The sequence below is a fragment of the Triticum urartu genome, chromosome 5, assembly GCF_003073215.2.
Source record: "Triticum urartu cultivar G1812 chromosome 5, Tu2.1, whole genome shotgun sequence".
Taxonomy (NCBI): domain Eukaryota; kingdom Viridiplantae; phylum Streptophyta; class Magnoliopsida; order Poales; family Poaceae; genus Triticum; species Triticum urartu.
In genome coordinates, this window is record NC_053026.1 from 460,201,830 (window position 1) to 460,214,748 (window position 12,919).

At 47.9% G+C, this 12,919-nt stretch overlaps 1 protein-coding gene across 1 annotated transcript; it reads left to right on the forward strand.

Moving 5' to 3' along the window:
* Window positions 1-960: 960 nt before the first annotated feature.
* Window positions 961-4,636, forward strand: LOC125509827 (cell division cycle 20.2, cofactor of APC complex-like). The gene is made up of 6 exons (XM_048674850.1): window positions 961-1,431; window positions 1,533-1,799; window positions 1,898-2,167; window positions 2,266-2,856; window positions 2,951-3,731; window positions 3,816-4,636. Exons 1-5 carry the CDS (start codon window positions 1,303-1,305, stop codon window positions 3,095-3,097), a joined length of 1,404 nt encoding a protein of 467 aa, XP_048530807.1. The 5' UTR covers window positions 961-1,302; the 3' UTR covers window positions 3,098-3,731; window positions 3,816-4,636.
* Window positions 4,637-12,919: the final 8,283 nt, after the last annotated feature.

Sequence of the window (12,919 nt, forward strand, 5' to 3'; positions counted from 1 at the left end):
CCAAGCATGAGCTCTCAAAAGAAGTTATTATTCAGAATTTTTATACTCGACTTTCTCATAATGATCGTTTCATACTCGATTCTTCTTCTGCTGGTTCTTTTATAAAGAAAACTATTAAATTCAAGTGAAATCTTTTGAACAGAATTAAACGCAACCCTGAAGATTGGGAATTCAACTAAAGTAAAGATTCAGGTATAAATCTTGAGTTTGATTGTATTAAATCTTTTATAAAAATTGATGCTTTTCATAAGTTTACTTTTAAATATGAACTTGACTCTGAGATAATAGCTACATTTTGTGAATATTTTTTGCTGTTCATGTTGATCTTCCTAAGGATGAATGGTTTAAATATCACCCCCCTATTAAATAAAAGATAGAGGAACCCGTTATAGTTAAAGATGAAACTTTCATACAATGTCGATCCAATTGTGCCAACTACTTGTATTGAGAAATCTCATTTTCTTATTAGATTTGAGGAACATGCTTAATCTACAACTGTGGTTAATAAAAATAATATTAGAACACCTAAACCGTATGAACAAATTAAGGTTGAACCTAATATTGCAATAGTTAAAGATCTCTTAGTTGATAATACTGATGGGCATGTTATTTATTTTTGTAATGATGCTGTTAGAATTGTTAAACCCGTAGAAATGAATGTGATAATCTTGAAATGTAACCATTCCATTCTATCAAATATCCCCAACTAAACATTCTATCAAATATCCCCAACTAAACACAAAAACTAAACATAAGAACGGAACCGATCCATTCCAGTGGAATGAAACCATGACATTCCATTCCACTTGGTTCCCAAACCAAATGCACCCTTAATGAATGACTATTCAAGGAAATAAATAAACATTTCTATTTTTTCCAATTATTAATTTTCCTTTCCCATATCATCACGCGGTAATAATCCCCCTCTCTTCCCTGGCAACTAGCCGTTGCGAGCTTGCGGCCGCCCCCCGTGCGCCCCCGCGTCGTCGACCCCTACAAATACCGCTCCCAATCAAATCCCTAAATCTCACAAGTCATCGAGCAATCTGTGACTTTCTCTCTCTCTCTCTGCCTCCCCTCTCGTGCTCGCCGCCGCCTCCCTCGCCGATCCGGGGGAGACGAATCCCTCTCGCTCCCGAAAGATCCCCGTCTCTGCTCGCCAATCCGCTCGTTCAATCACAGCATCCCGTTCTTGTGCTAATTTTTGCCCGATCGATCTATTGATCCGCGTTTACTTCTGCCGCCTGATCTTGTTGCGATTACTGTTATTTGCTTGCCTGTTCTGTTTCTTCTGTTCTAACCATGGATGCAGGCTCCCGCTCGATCTCTTCCGGCAAGAGCCGCGCCGCCGCGCAGCGTCCGCTCCAGGAGGCCGGATCCCGCCCCTACATGCCGTCGCTGAGCACGCGCAACCCGTCGGCCAAGTGCTACGTAAGTTCCTGGATCCGAGATCCCGCAGATGCGTGTGCGCGTAAGGTGTTCGATGAAACGCCTGACCGGGTGTTTTATTTTTTTTCCTTTGGTGCGTGCAGGGAGACAGGTTCATCCCGGATCGGTCGGCGATGGACATGGACGTGGCGCACTACCTGCTCACGGAGGGCAAGAAGGACAAGGAGAACGCAGCGGCATCCCCGTCCAAGGAGGCCTACCGGAGGCTTCTGGCCGAGAAGCTGCTCAACAACCGGACGCGGATCCTCGCCTTCAGGAACAAGCCGCCGGAACCCGAGAACGTGTTTGCTGCCGACACGGTTTCTTCTCACCAGGCCAAGCCGGCCAAGCAGAGGCGCTACATTCCCCAGGTACGCGCATACTCGTGGTTCCACTGATGCACATGGTATCTACAGATGTAGTAGCATTTGATTTGGTGGTGGTTACTGATGTCGATTGACAATTGCAGTCTGCCGAGAGGACTCTGGATGCACCGGACCTCGTCGACGACTACTACCTCAACCTAATGGACTGGGGGAGCAGCAACGTGTTGTCCATTGCGCTGGGCGACACCATGTACCTGTGGGACGCCTCAAGTGGATCCACATCTGAGCTCGTGACAGTCGAGGAGGACAACGGCCCCATCACCAGCGTCAGCTGGGCTCCTGATGGCCGCCATCTTGCTATTGGGCTCAACTCGTCTGACATCCAGCTCTGGGACACCAGCTCCAGCCGCCTGGTTAGTATACACTTGCAGTGGAGCTTGATTACAAAATATTGTTCATGTCCTAACGAGCTTGATCAGAGATGCTTAATTACATTCGGCTCTGTATGCAGTTGAGAACTCTGAAAGGTGTGCATGAGTCAAGGGTCGGCTCGCTGGCATGGAACAACAACATCCTGACGACAGGCGGCATGGACGGCAGGATCGTGAACAACGACGTGAGGATCAGGGATCATGCCGTGCAGACTTACCAGGGGCACAGCCAGGAGGTGTGCGGGCTCAAGTGGTCTGGCTCAGGGCAGCAACTGGCGAGCGGTGGCAACGACAACCTTTTGCACATTTGGGATGTGTCGATGGCATCCTCCATGCCATCTGCTGGCCGCAACCAGTGGCTGCACAGGCTCGAGGACCACACGGCCGCTGTGAAGGCGCTCGCATGGTGCCCGTTCCAGAGCAACCTGCTGGCAACCGGCGGCGGCGGTAGCGACCGGTGCATCAAGTTCTGGAACACGCACACCGGCGCATGCCTGAACTCTGTTGATACCGGGTCACAGGTGTGCTCTCTTCTGTGGAACAAGAATGAGAGGGAGCTGCTGAGCTCACACGGGTTCACTCAGAACCAGCTGACATTGTGGAAGTACCCTTCGATGGTCAAGATGGCTGAGCTCACTGGCCATACCTCCCGCGTTCTCTTCATGGCACAGGTACATTCCCATCGCCATTTTAATTCTTTGCAGATACTATCAACATGTTAGCCTGTTCGTTGTTTGATCGTCTTCTCATGCTGTGAAACTGCAGAGTCCTGATGGTTGCACGGTAGCGTCGGCTTCTGCGGACGAGACCCTCCGCTTCTGGAACGTGTTTGGCACCCCTGAGGTGGCCAAGCCTGCACCCAAGGCTTCCCACACCGGCATGTTCAACAGCAGCTTCGCCCATATCCGATAAGACGAACAATGCGAACAATCTCTTGAACTGGACATGGTCCTATGGACAGCTGCGTTGTGTGTACAGAGAACAGGCTGAATACCTGGGTATATAATACCGCTGATGTACTGCCTAACTGTGGATAAGATAATATACGGATGGAGCCGCCGAAATTCGGCTCCCGGGGACGTAGGCACATTGCCGAACCTCGTTAACAAATGCCTGTCATTTCAATTCTGAGTTGTGCTGTCTTTGTGTCTAACTTTGGTTATATAGAACAGAGAAAATCGCCAACAGATTGAAGACTGCTAATGGTGTTGTCGTGAACTGCAGGTTATGGCTGGGTAGCGCACCACCAGATCAGACGCCATGCCCTTCTAGAATGAGTGGTATGGAGAAGTCGATCCGCAAATACGCGGAGGACCCAACAAAGAGTGTAATAAGGCCTGAGCTTGGACTGAACTGAAGCGGCGGCTTACAATGTCACTGAAATAGAGAAGATGAGGAAGTATGTCACAGTGCACAACAATGCAGTAAAATGGAGAAATGGAGCAGGGTTGAGTACGAGGTGAACGTAAGTGAAGACAAAGAAGAATGTACGTGTGAATGTGGACAGTTCGAGCACACTGGGATGTTGTGCTGCCATGTTCTAAGGGTAAATTGACTTATCAACTCCGTTCGTTCAAAAAGAAAATGTATTCGCGACCAAGAAAACTAAAACGTTTTTGCACTGACGCAGGTGATGGAAATACTTCATGTTGAGGAAATCCCGGCTAAGCCTATATTGAAGCGGTGGACAAACGACCAAGGGACATACTACCCCAACATCTGGTTCAGTACCAGAGAGATGATCCAGTTAACCTGTCATTCACGTGTAGGCACTCCACCTTTTACTTGAAAGCCATGGATGTAGAGGCTTTCGATCACACTTATGTTGGTTTGGATGCTTTAATGGTGAGTGGAGCACCTTTCGCCGAGAGGAGGGATGGTCTGGGTTTTGAAGACCGCATGGCCTGCTTAGTTCCTGGTACATTACCTGGGAACGGAGAGATTGCTTGTGTTGGCAAGCAACGAAATTGCTAAAAAATGCATTAGCACTGGGAACTCTGTCAGTGTGAATGCTCTGCATGGGCTAACAGTACCAGAGAAGCAGAGAGGGGTCGGGAGACCGACAAACTGCAGGGAGAAGGCACCGTATGAGGGGCTGAGCAAGCGTACAAGATTCTGCAACATATGTCGTAGAGAGGGCGATAAGCGGACTATGTGTCCTGAAAGAGGGGATGCACCCAAAAAACTGCGGAGGCCTAGGAAGTGCAAGAATTGTGGCATGGAAGGACATCGTCGGACCACTTGCACTAGGCGGATGGGTGTTGCTGAAACATGAAAACTGAATTTTGATAATCTGTAGTTCCGAGGATTTTCTGGTGTGTTTTTGTGAGCTTTGCTCCACGCTTGTTCCTCAGTTTGGAGAGACACATCATAGACTGTAAACATAGGTTTGTTTCTTAATAATTTGTGGCATGCATTTGGCACACTGTAACTTAAGTGTCAAATTCAAAATTTGGTAGGACATGTTCGATGTGCCATTTTTTTTATCTGGATAAATTGCAGTTTGCTGAAACTCAGTTTGGTCTCATTTTCAGCAAGAGGTGATTGCCGGGGCAATGAAAAAATAACCATGTGCATTTAAAATGGGGATTCTCACTAGATTTGGAGGGCTAGAGCAATGGTCACTGCTACGTATGAAATGGGGATTCTTCTGTTTGAGTGCGTCTGGATGGAAGTGGAAGGCGAGATGATGGGTGGGTGCATTTAAAGCTAGCCCGTCTACGCGCCGTTTGGAGACAGGTGGAGTCGATGACTCAGCCTGGCTCTAAGGCTGGTCATAGTGGGAGTAACATAGTTAGTAACATAGATGCCACATAAGCAAAAATGTTGATGTGGCAAGTAGTTAATGAGGAGAGAGGCAAATAGAGTAACCTTGTTACCATCACATAGCGCTTTCCAATGCAAAATGAGTCTACAAAACAATAAATGAACATGTGTATGTTACTACATATATGACACTTCCCGCTATAAGGGTAGTAACATAGAGTAGTAACGTATGCATGTTACTATTCTAAGTTACTCCCCACTATGACCAGCCTAATAACACGCCGATCCGTCAGCCTGCTGCCTGTTCCGCCTCGCTATTGTAACGCGCCATTGCAATGATTACGCTACAGCGGTTCAGTGAGAAAATGCGAATACGATAGTGAAATACACTGGCTGGCACGGATCCACATGTGACGTGTTGGATCACAGGCCGGAAACACACGCGAGCGCGGTGGAGACAGACGAGAGAGGGAGGAAGACGAACACACGGGATTTTGCGAGGCGCAACTGCCGTCCTCTTTTCTGGTTTTCTTCTCTTATTTATCTTTTGATTACATGCAAACTTGACCAGTTAAACCGGCTGAACTCTATGCCACGACCCACCATATTCGTGCCATCCCACGATAGTGCATCGTGGCTCAGCTAATTCACGTACTAATAGCCGCAACGTAAACTCGAACGCTTCTGGCTAATGATCCTATTTACATGCATCGACTCAATCCACGTGTACACATCCATCAATCGGCGTACACACGTACAAGCAAGGACTCAACTAGCTAACAAACCAGCTAGCATGCAACTTCTTAATTAAACATGCATGCATGACACGGTAAAAAACTCTACTAATGCATGTAACAAGATTAAAACTAATAAATTGGTGGTGTAGATTTCGGGATTATCTGAGCCCGGGCTCAGAAACTGATTTTCGCTGTAGGAGTGGCTTTTTTTTATACCTGCTGTAGGAGTGGCTTTTTTTTTATACCTGCTGTCGGAGTATCTATATATACAAAAATTAATCATTATGCTTGTGAGATCAGAGTAACCAAATTTATTCAGCTGACCTCTCTACAAATTCAGGGCGGTTGGACACAAAAGCCCACTTCTAAAGAACTATAATGATCTGTTTGAATTACTAATTAATAGTATAAACTGGAACAGGAGGTCAAGTTTCTTGGACACAAGTTGAACATGCAACAACTACATGAGCAAAGCATTACTATCCGTGACAAAACCTAGAAGCTTGATACAAAACATTTTGAACTGCAGAGACAACAGAATCAACTTTGAATATTTTCTAAGAACAAACCAGCAACATCTACGAACTAACAAAATTGTAACATCAAAACAGGAAATCATAAAAGAACTAAATACAGGCCGAAGCAAATTATATGGCAGCTGACATGTACATTTACTAGAAATATAAGACATTTCTTAGTTCAATTTGAACTACAAAAACGTCTTATATTATGGTACAGAGGTAGCAGTAAGCAGCAAAATGCAAGGTCAAACCATTTTTACACATGGGATGCTTCCTTTTTTTTTCAAAATTGCATGCCAAACCTACACTCAAAGGATTAAACTGTACCAAGTAGTGGTGGAGCTGCTGCTGGGCCTGGGCGGCATACACTGCCGGTGCAGGACTGTAGTACACCACCGGGACGCTGGTGGCCACCGTGAAGAGAGCCAGCACGCCGGCTGCCAAGTAGAGACTGCAGGTACCATCGGCGAACTTGTGACACTGGTGCAGGGAACGGCCCACCAGGTCTGACACCGTCAACGAGCAGGCAAAGGAAACTAGCAGTAGGCCCATCATCACCTGTGACAGGAAATTTTCAGTTACAAAACATGGTATGTGCATATGTGGATGTTTATGCATACGTGATAGCTCACCGTGTTAAAGAGGCCGAGTGCAGTCAACGTCCCAGCACCTGCTGGGGCCATGCCCTGCAGATCATGGCCCCATCGTGTACTACACGAAGAAGGCTCACGGTCATCTGCAAGGGCAGGACGTAGCGCAGAAAGCTACAAAAGGAAATATAGTTAATTGAGTTCATGATAAAATATAGTTGGGCTGGGTGGGGGGTGTATAGCCCCCTCAGTTATACACATAGCTCTGCCATTGGGTACAGGAGTCTGTCTTGATTTTTTACTCTACTCCATCTAAACATTGACGTCTTATAGGGTGCCGTCACGCTTTGCGGTCTACTTAAACAGGCCGCAACTAATGGTCAGTGACTCAGTGTACATAAATTGTGTAGTATACTACTATGGAAAAATAAAGCTAGGTAATATCACTCACCAACTCACCTTTTCATACTGAAGCATGCATGCATGGATGCATATTTCCGTATAACCTACATGCTCGTTTTAGTGCAATTTTTAGAAACGTGGCATGGGATGCTTCCTTTTTTTTTCAAAATTGCATGCCAAACATACACTGAAAGGATTAAACTATACCTAGTAGTGGTGGAGCAGCTGCTTGGCCTGGGCAGCATATACTGCCGGTGCAGGACTGTAGTACACCACCGGGACGCTGGTGGCCACCGCGAAGAGAGCCAGCATGCTGGCTGCCAAGTAGAGATCGCACGTACCGTCTGCGAACTTGTGGCACTGGTGCAGGGAACGACCCACCAGGTCTGACACCGTCAACCAACAGGCAGAGGAAACTAACCGTAGGCCCATCATCACCTATGACAGGAAATTTTCAGTTACAAAACATGGTATGTGCATATGTGGATGTTTATGCATACGTGATATCTCACCATGTCAAAGAGGCCGAGTGCAGTCAACGTCCCAGCACCTGCTGGGGCCACTGCCCTGCAAATCATTGCCCCATCGTGTACTACACGAAGAAAGCTCACGGTCATCTGCAAGGGCAGGACGTAGCGCAGAAAGCTACAAAAGGAAATATAGTTAATTGAGTTCATGATAAAATATAGTGGGGGGGGGGGGGGGGAGGGGCTATAGCACCCTCAGCTATACACATAGCTCCGCCATTGGGTACAGGAGTCCGTCTTGATTCTTACCTCTACTCCATCTAACATTGACGTCTTATAGGGTGTCGTCACGCTTTGTGGTCTACTTAAACATGCCACAATTAATGGTCAGTGACTCAGTATACATAATTTGTGTAGTATACTACTATGAAAAAAAAAAGCTAGGTAATATGACTCACCAACTCACCTTTTCGTACTGAAGCATTCATGCATGGATGCATATTTCCGTATAGCCTACATGCTCGTTTTAGTGTAATTTTTAGAAACGTGGCATGGGATGCTTCTTTTTTTTTCAAAATTGCATGCCAAGCATACACTGAAAGGATTAAACTGTACCTAGTAGTGGTGGAGCTGCTTCTGGGCCTCGCATCATACACAGCCGGTGCAGGACTGTAGTACACCACCGGGACGCTGGTGGCCCACCGCGAAGAGAGTCAGCATGCCGGCTGCCAAGTAGAGACCGCAGGTACCGTCGGCGAACTTGTGGCACTGGTGCAGGGTACGACCCACCAGATGTGACACCGTCAACGAGCAGGCAGAGGAAACTAGCAGTAGGCCCATCATCACCTGTGACAGGAAATTTTCAGTTACAAAACATGGTATGTGCATATGTGGATGTTTATGCATACGTGATAGCTCACCCTGTCAAAGAGGTCGAGTGCAGTCAACGTCCCAGCACCTACTGGGGCCACTGCCCTGCAGATCATGGTCCCATCGTGTACTACACGAAGAAGGCTCACGGTCATCTGCAAGGGCAGGACGTAGCGCAGAAAAATACAAAAGGAAATATAGTTAATTGAGTTCATGATAAAATATAGCTGGGCTGGGTGGGGGGGAGCTATAGCCCCCTCAGCTATACACATAGCTCCGCCATTGGGTACAGGAGTCCGTCTTGATTCTTACCTTTACTCCATCTAACATTGACGTCTTATAGGGTGTCGTCACGCTTTGCGGTCTACTTAAATAGGCCGCAATTAATGGTCAGTGACTCAGTGTACATAATTTGTGTAGTATACTACTATGGAAAAAGAAAGCTAGGTAGTATCACTCACCAACTCACCTTTTTGTACTGAAGCATGCATGCATGGATGCATATTTCCGTATAACCTACATGCTCATTTTAGTGTAATTTTTAGAAACGTGGCACGGGATGCATCTATGCGCGCCCAACAGCGGTGTGATGTTGATTTCGACTGCCAGCGGGAAGCGCATATATATATTCTTTCGAGACCATGGCCATCAAAGCGGGTGATAGAGAAAGAGACAATAGACGATGTCGACATGAGCAGCTTGCTCGAGTGCTGGCCATTTTGGGTCGACGTACGATTACCACAAACGGAAACCTGATGATGTGAGTGACATGCGCGTCGTGCTTGGACGGGACACCTGCCATAGGACCAAATCTTGCAGCTCCAAATTCGAAATCCGGCCGAGGGAACCACCCTCGAGCGGCGACAGGACGAGGAGGGAGGAAGGTTACGGTGGTGCGTAAGGTATCACCCCCTGGTCGCTTCTAGATCGGCCGCACTCCACGCATGTTGGGGCTCTGCCACTCCTGGGACGCGGGAGGGAGGAAGAGCCCCCGCCAGCGCCGTCGGCCTCCGGGCGCAAGCCGGCGGCGTCCTCCGGCGGCGGCGGGAGTAAGGGAGGAAGATTGGCTAGGCCCTGGTGGCAGCTAGGGTTGGGGAGCCACCCGAGTCGCCCGAGCGGGGGTCGACGCGGGGGCGTCTTAAAAAATGGGAGACCACTTTAATGGTGAGTGGAGCACCTTTCGTCGAGAGGAGGGATGGTCTGGTTTTTGAAGACCGCACGGCCGGCTTAGTTCCTTGTACATTACCTGGGAACGGAGAGATTGCTTGTGTTGGCAAGCAATGAAATTGCCGAAAAATGCATTAGCACTGCGAACTCTGTCAGTGTGAATGCTCTGCATGGGCTAACAGTACCAGAGAAGCAGAGAGGGGTCGGGAGACCGACAAACTGCAGGGAGAAGGCACCATATGAGGGGCTGAGCAAGCGTACAAGATTCTGCAACATATGTAGTCGAGAGGGCGATAAGCGGACTATGTGTCCTGGAAGAGGGGATGCACCCAAAAAACCGCGGAGGCCTGGGAAGTGCAAGAATTGTGGCATGGAAGGACATCGTCAGACCACTTGCACTAGGTGGATGGGTGTTGCTGAAACATCTCTACTCCTATAAAAATCTGAGTTGGTGATGATGGTGTGCCTGCCATCTTTCATCTACAGCCATCCGATTTGCATCCAACGCATCTGAGACAAACTATGGCAATTTTACAAATAACCCCCTGCCACTCCAGTTCAGTGTTTAGCCCATCTCTACCCCACCTCATCTAGCGCCATCTCAGGAAAGAAAGAAGGATCTGGACAGGTCGGTAACGTCGGTCGTTCGCCCCCAGGTTCCATTGCCGACCACTACCACAAACCCCTCCTCGTCGTCTCCACCACCCCCTTCCCTGTCTCCCTGACTTCAACCTGGGTAAGTATGCTACCGATTAGGACTGGTCATGAGCCAAGCCGAATTCAGACAGAGCCATGTTAACTCGCTCGGAAGCAGCCAGCTCGGCTCGGCTGGGTGATGCCAACGAGCTGCATATGGGTGGCTCGGCTCATTCTGCACTGGCTCTGTTTAGCCCGAGCGGCTCGTGAGTGGATGGACAAGGGAGGTGCATGTTGTGGATGTGCTGTGAGTCATGGTGGTCATCGCCGGCCACCAGGGCGTGCCCGTGTGGCCGTGACCGGCCGGTGCATGCCAGAGCAAGTGGCGGTGCGGCATTGAGGCGGAGGGCACGCACCTGCCGACGTTGGTGAGGACGCAACACAAGCAGAGAAGAACATGGGTGGGCAACGCGTGAGCATCTGCGTGCGTGTGTGCGCTCGGCGACGAAAGCATGCCTGTGTGCGTGCGGCGGGGACGGATTATGGATGCGTTGGGAACAAGAAGAGAATGTAAGAGGGAGGGAGGTGCGAGCGACGGCTGTGTGTGGCGGCGGGGGGATGGATGCATCGCGTGGGTCAGTAAGTACATGCTGCTCGTCTAGGTCACCAAATAAGGATAGCTTCGTATTGGGCTTGGGCTGCTCTTGTAGCCTATACATTTCGCTGCTACATTAAAAAAATACTGGGCTGGAAACGAGCCACAGCCCCAACATTTCACTGCCGGAGTCGTTGGAGCCCCAACGTTTCACTGCCTCCCCTGTATTCTTGCTTCACCAGCCCCAACTGCGACCACAACGTCTGTGTCCTCCCCTGTCTCCTCCAACACCAACCCCCACAAGTACGTCGATGGTTATGCCCTGCTCATCCTCGGCGGCGCAGCCGCCACCTACTATTATTTCCCCCTTCCCGGCGACGCAATCCATGTTGATCACACTCTCATAGATGGAACAGAGTGTGGGGAGGTGAGATGCACTACCCTTCGCCTTCTGATCTGACAAGGACCAATGTATGGGTATTGATGAAGAAGAAAATCTTCTTCTGCAGTTGCAGATATGTAATGGTAACATATGGAAGAAATGCCTATTTTGTAGTTGCTCGGCCCGACTCAGCTCGGCACGGCAAGGCTCTAATTATAGGTTCGTCCTTTTTTTACTCGATTGTTGCATAAGAAATGCCAGAAGGAAGATGGGACATGAACTTGGCTCTTGAGCTCAAATAATATCAATAAAATTTAAAGAAATCTTTTGGAAACAAACATGTAGAACTATTTGTGCAACATTTCATGAAAAAATAACATTAATGTTGGACTAGAAAAATAAACAAATCGTTAAAAACTATTTTTTGGCAAAGCACCACAAGTGTTTTTTCTTCATGAAGTTTTGCATGCAGCTTGAACACTGGAACGTGTTTGTTTGCAAGAATAGGTTTGTTATGTTTGCTATTCTGTCTGCATTTACTCTTCACCCGAATGCTTGCGAGCTCAAAAGCAGAATGAATATATCCAAAGAAACATATTGATATTTGTTATACATGAGATGACCACCACATAAGTTGTGAAATAAACTACTCTAGATCAATGCATTTTGGTTAGCCGTGCAACTCACGGGCATCTTACTAGTGAAAACTGAATTTTGATAATCTGTAGTTCCGAGGATTTTCTGGTGTGTTTTTGTGAGCTTTGCTCCACGCTTGTTCCTCAGTTTGGAGAGACACGTCACAGACTGTAAACAGGTTTGTTTCTTAATAATTTGTGACATGCATTTGGCATACTGTAACTTAAGTGTCAAATTAAAATATTTGGTAGGACATGATCGATGTGCCATTTTTTTATCTGAATAAATTGCAGTTTGCTGAAACTCAGTTTGGTCTCATTTTCAGCAAGAGGTGATTGCCGGGGCAATGAAAAAATAACTATGTGCATTTGGAATAGGGATTCTCACTAGATTTGGAGGGCTAGAGCAATGGTCACTGCTACGTATGAAATGGAGATTCTTCTGTTTGAGTGCGTCTGGATGGAAGTGGAAGGCGAGATGATGGGTGGGTGCATTTAAAGCCAGCCCGTCTACGCGCCGTTTGGAGACCGGTGGAGTCGATGACTCAGCCTGGCTCTAATAACACGCCGATCCGTCAGCCTGCTGCTTGTTCCGCCTCGCTACTGTAACGCGCCGTTGCAATGATTACGCTACAGCGGTTCAGTGGGAAAATGCGAATACGACAGTGAAATACACTGGATGGCACGGATCCACATGTGACGTGTTGGATCACAGGCCGGAAACACACGCGAGCACGGTGGAGACAGATGAGAGAGGGAGGAAGATGAACACACGGGATTTTGCGAGGCGCAACTGCCATCCTCTTTTCTGGTTTTCTTCTCTTATTTATCTTTTGATTACTGCAAACTTGACGAGTTAAACCGGCGAACTCTATGCCACGACCCACCATATTCGTGCCATCCCACGATAGTGCATCGTGGCTCAACTAACTCACGTACTAATAGCCGCAACGTAAACTCGAACAC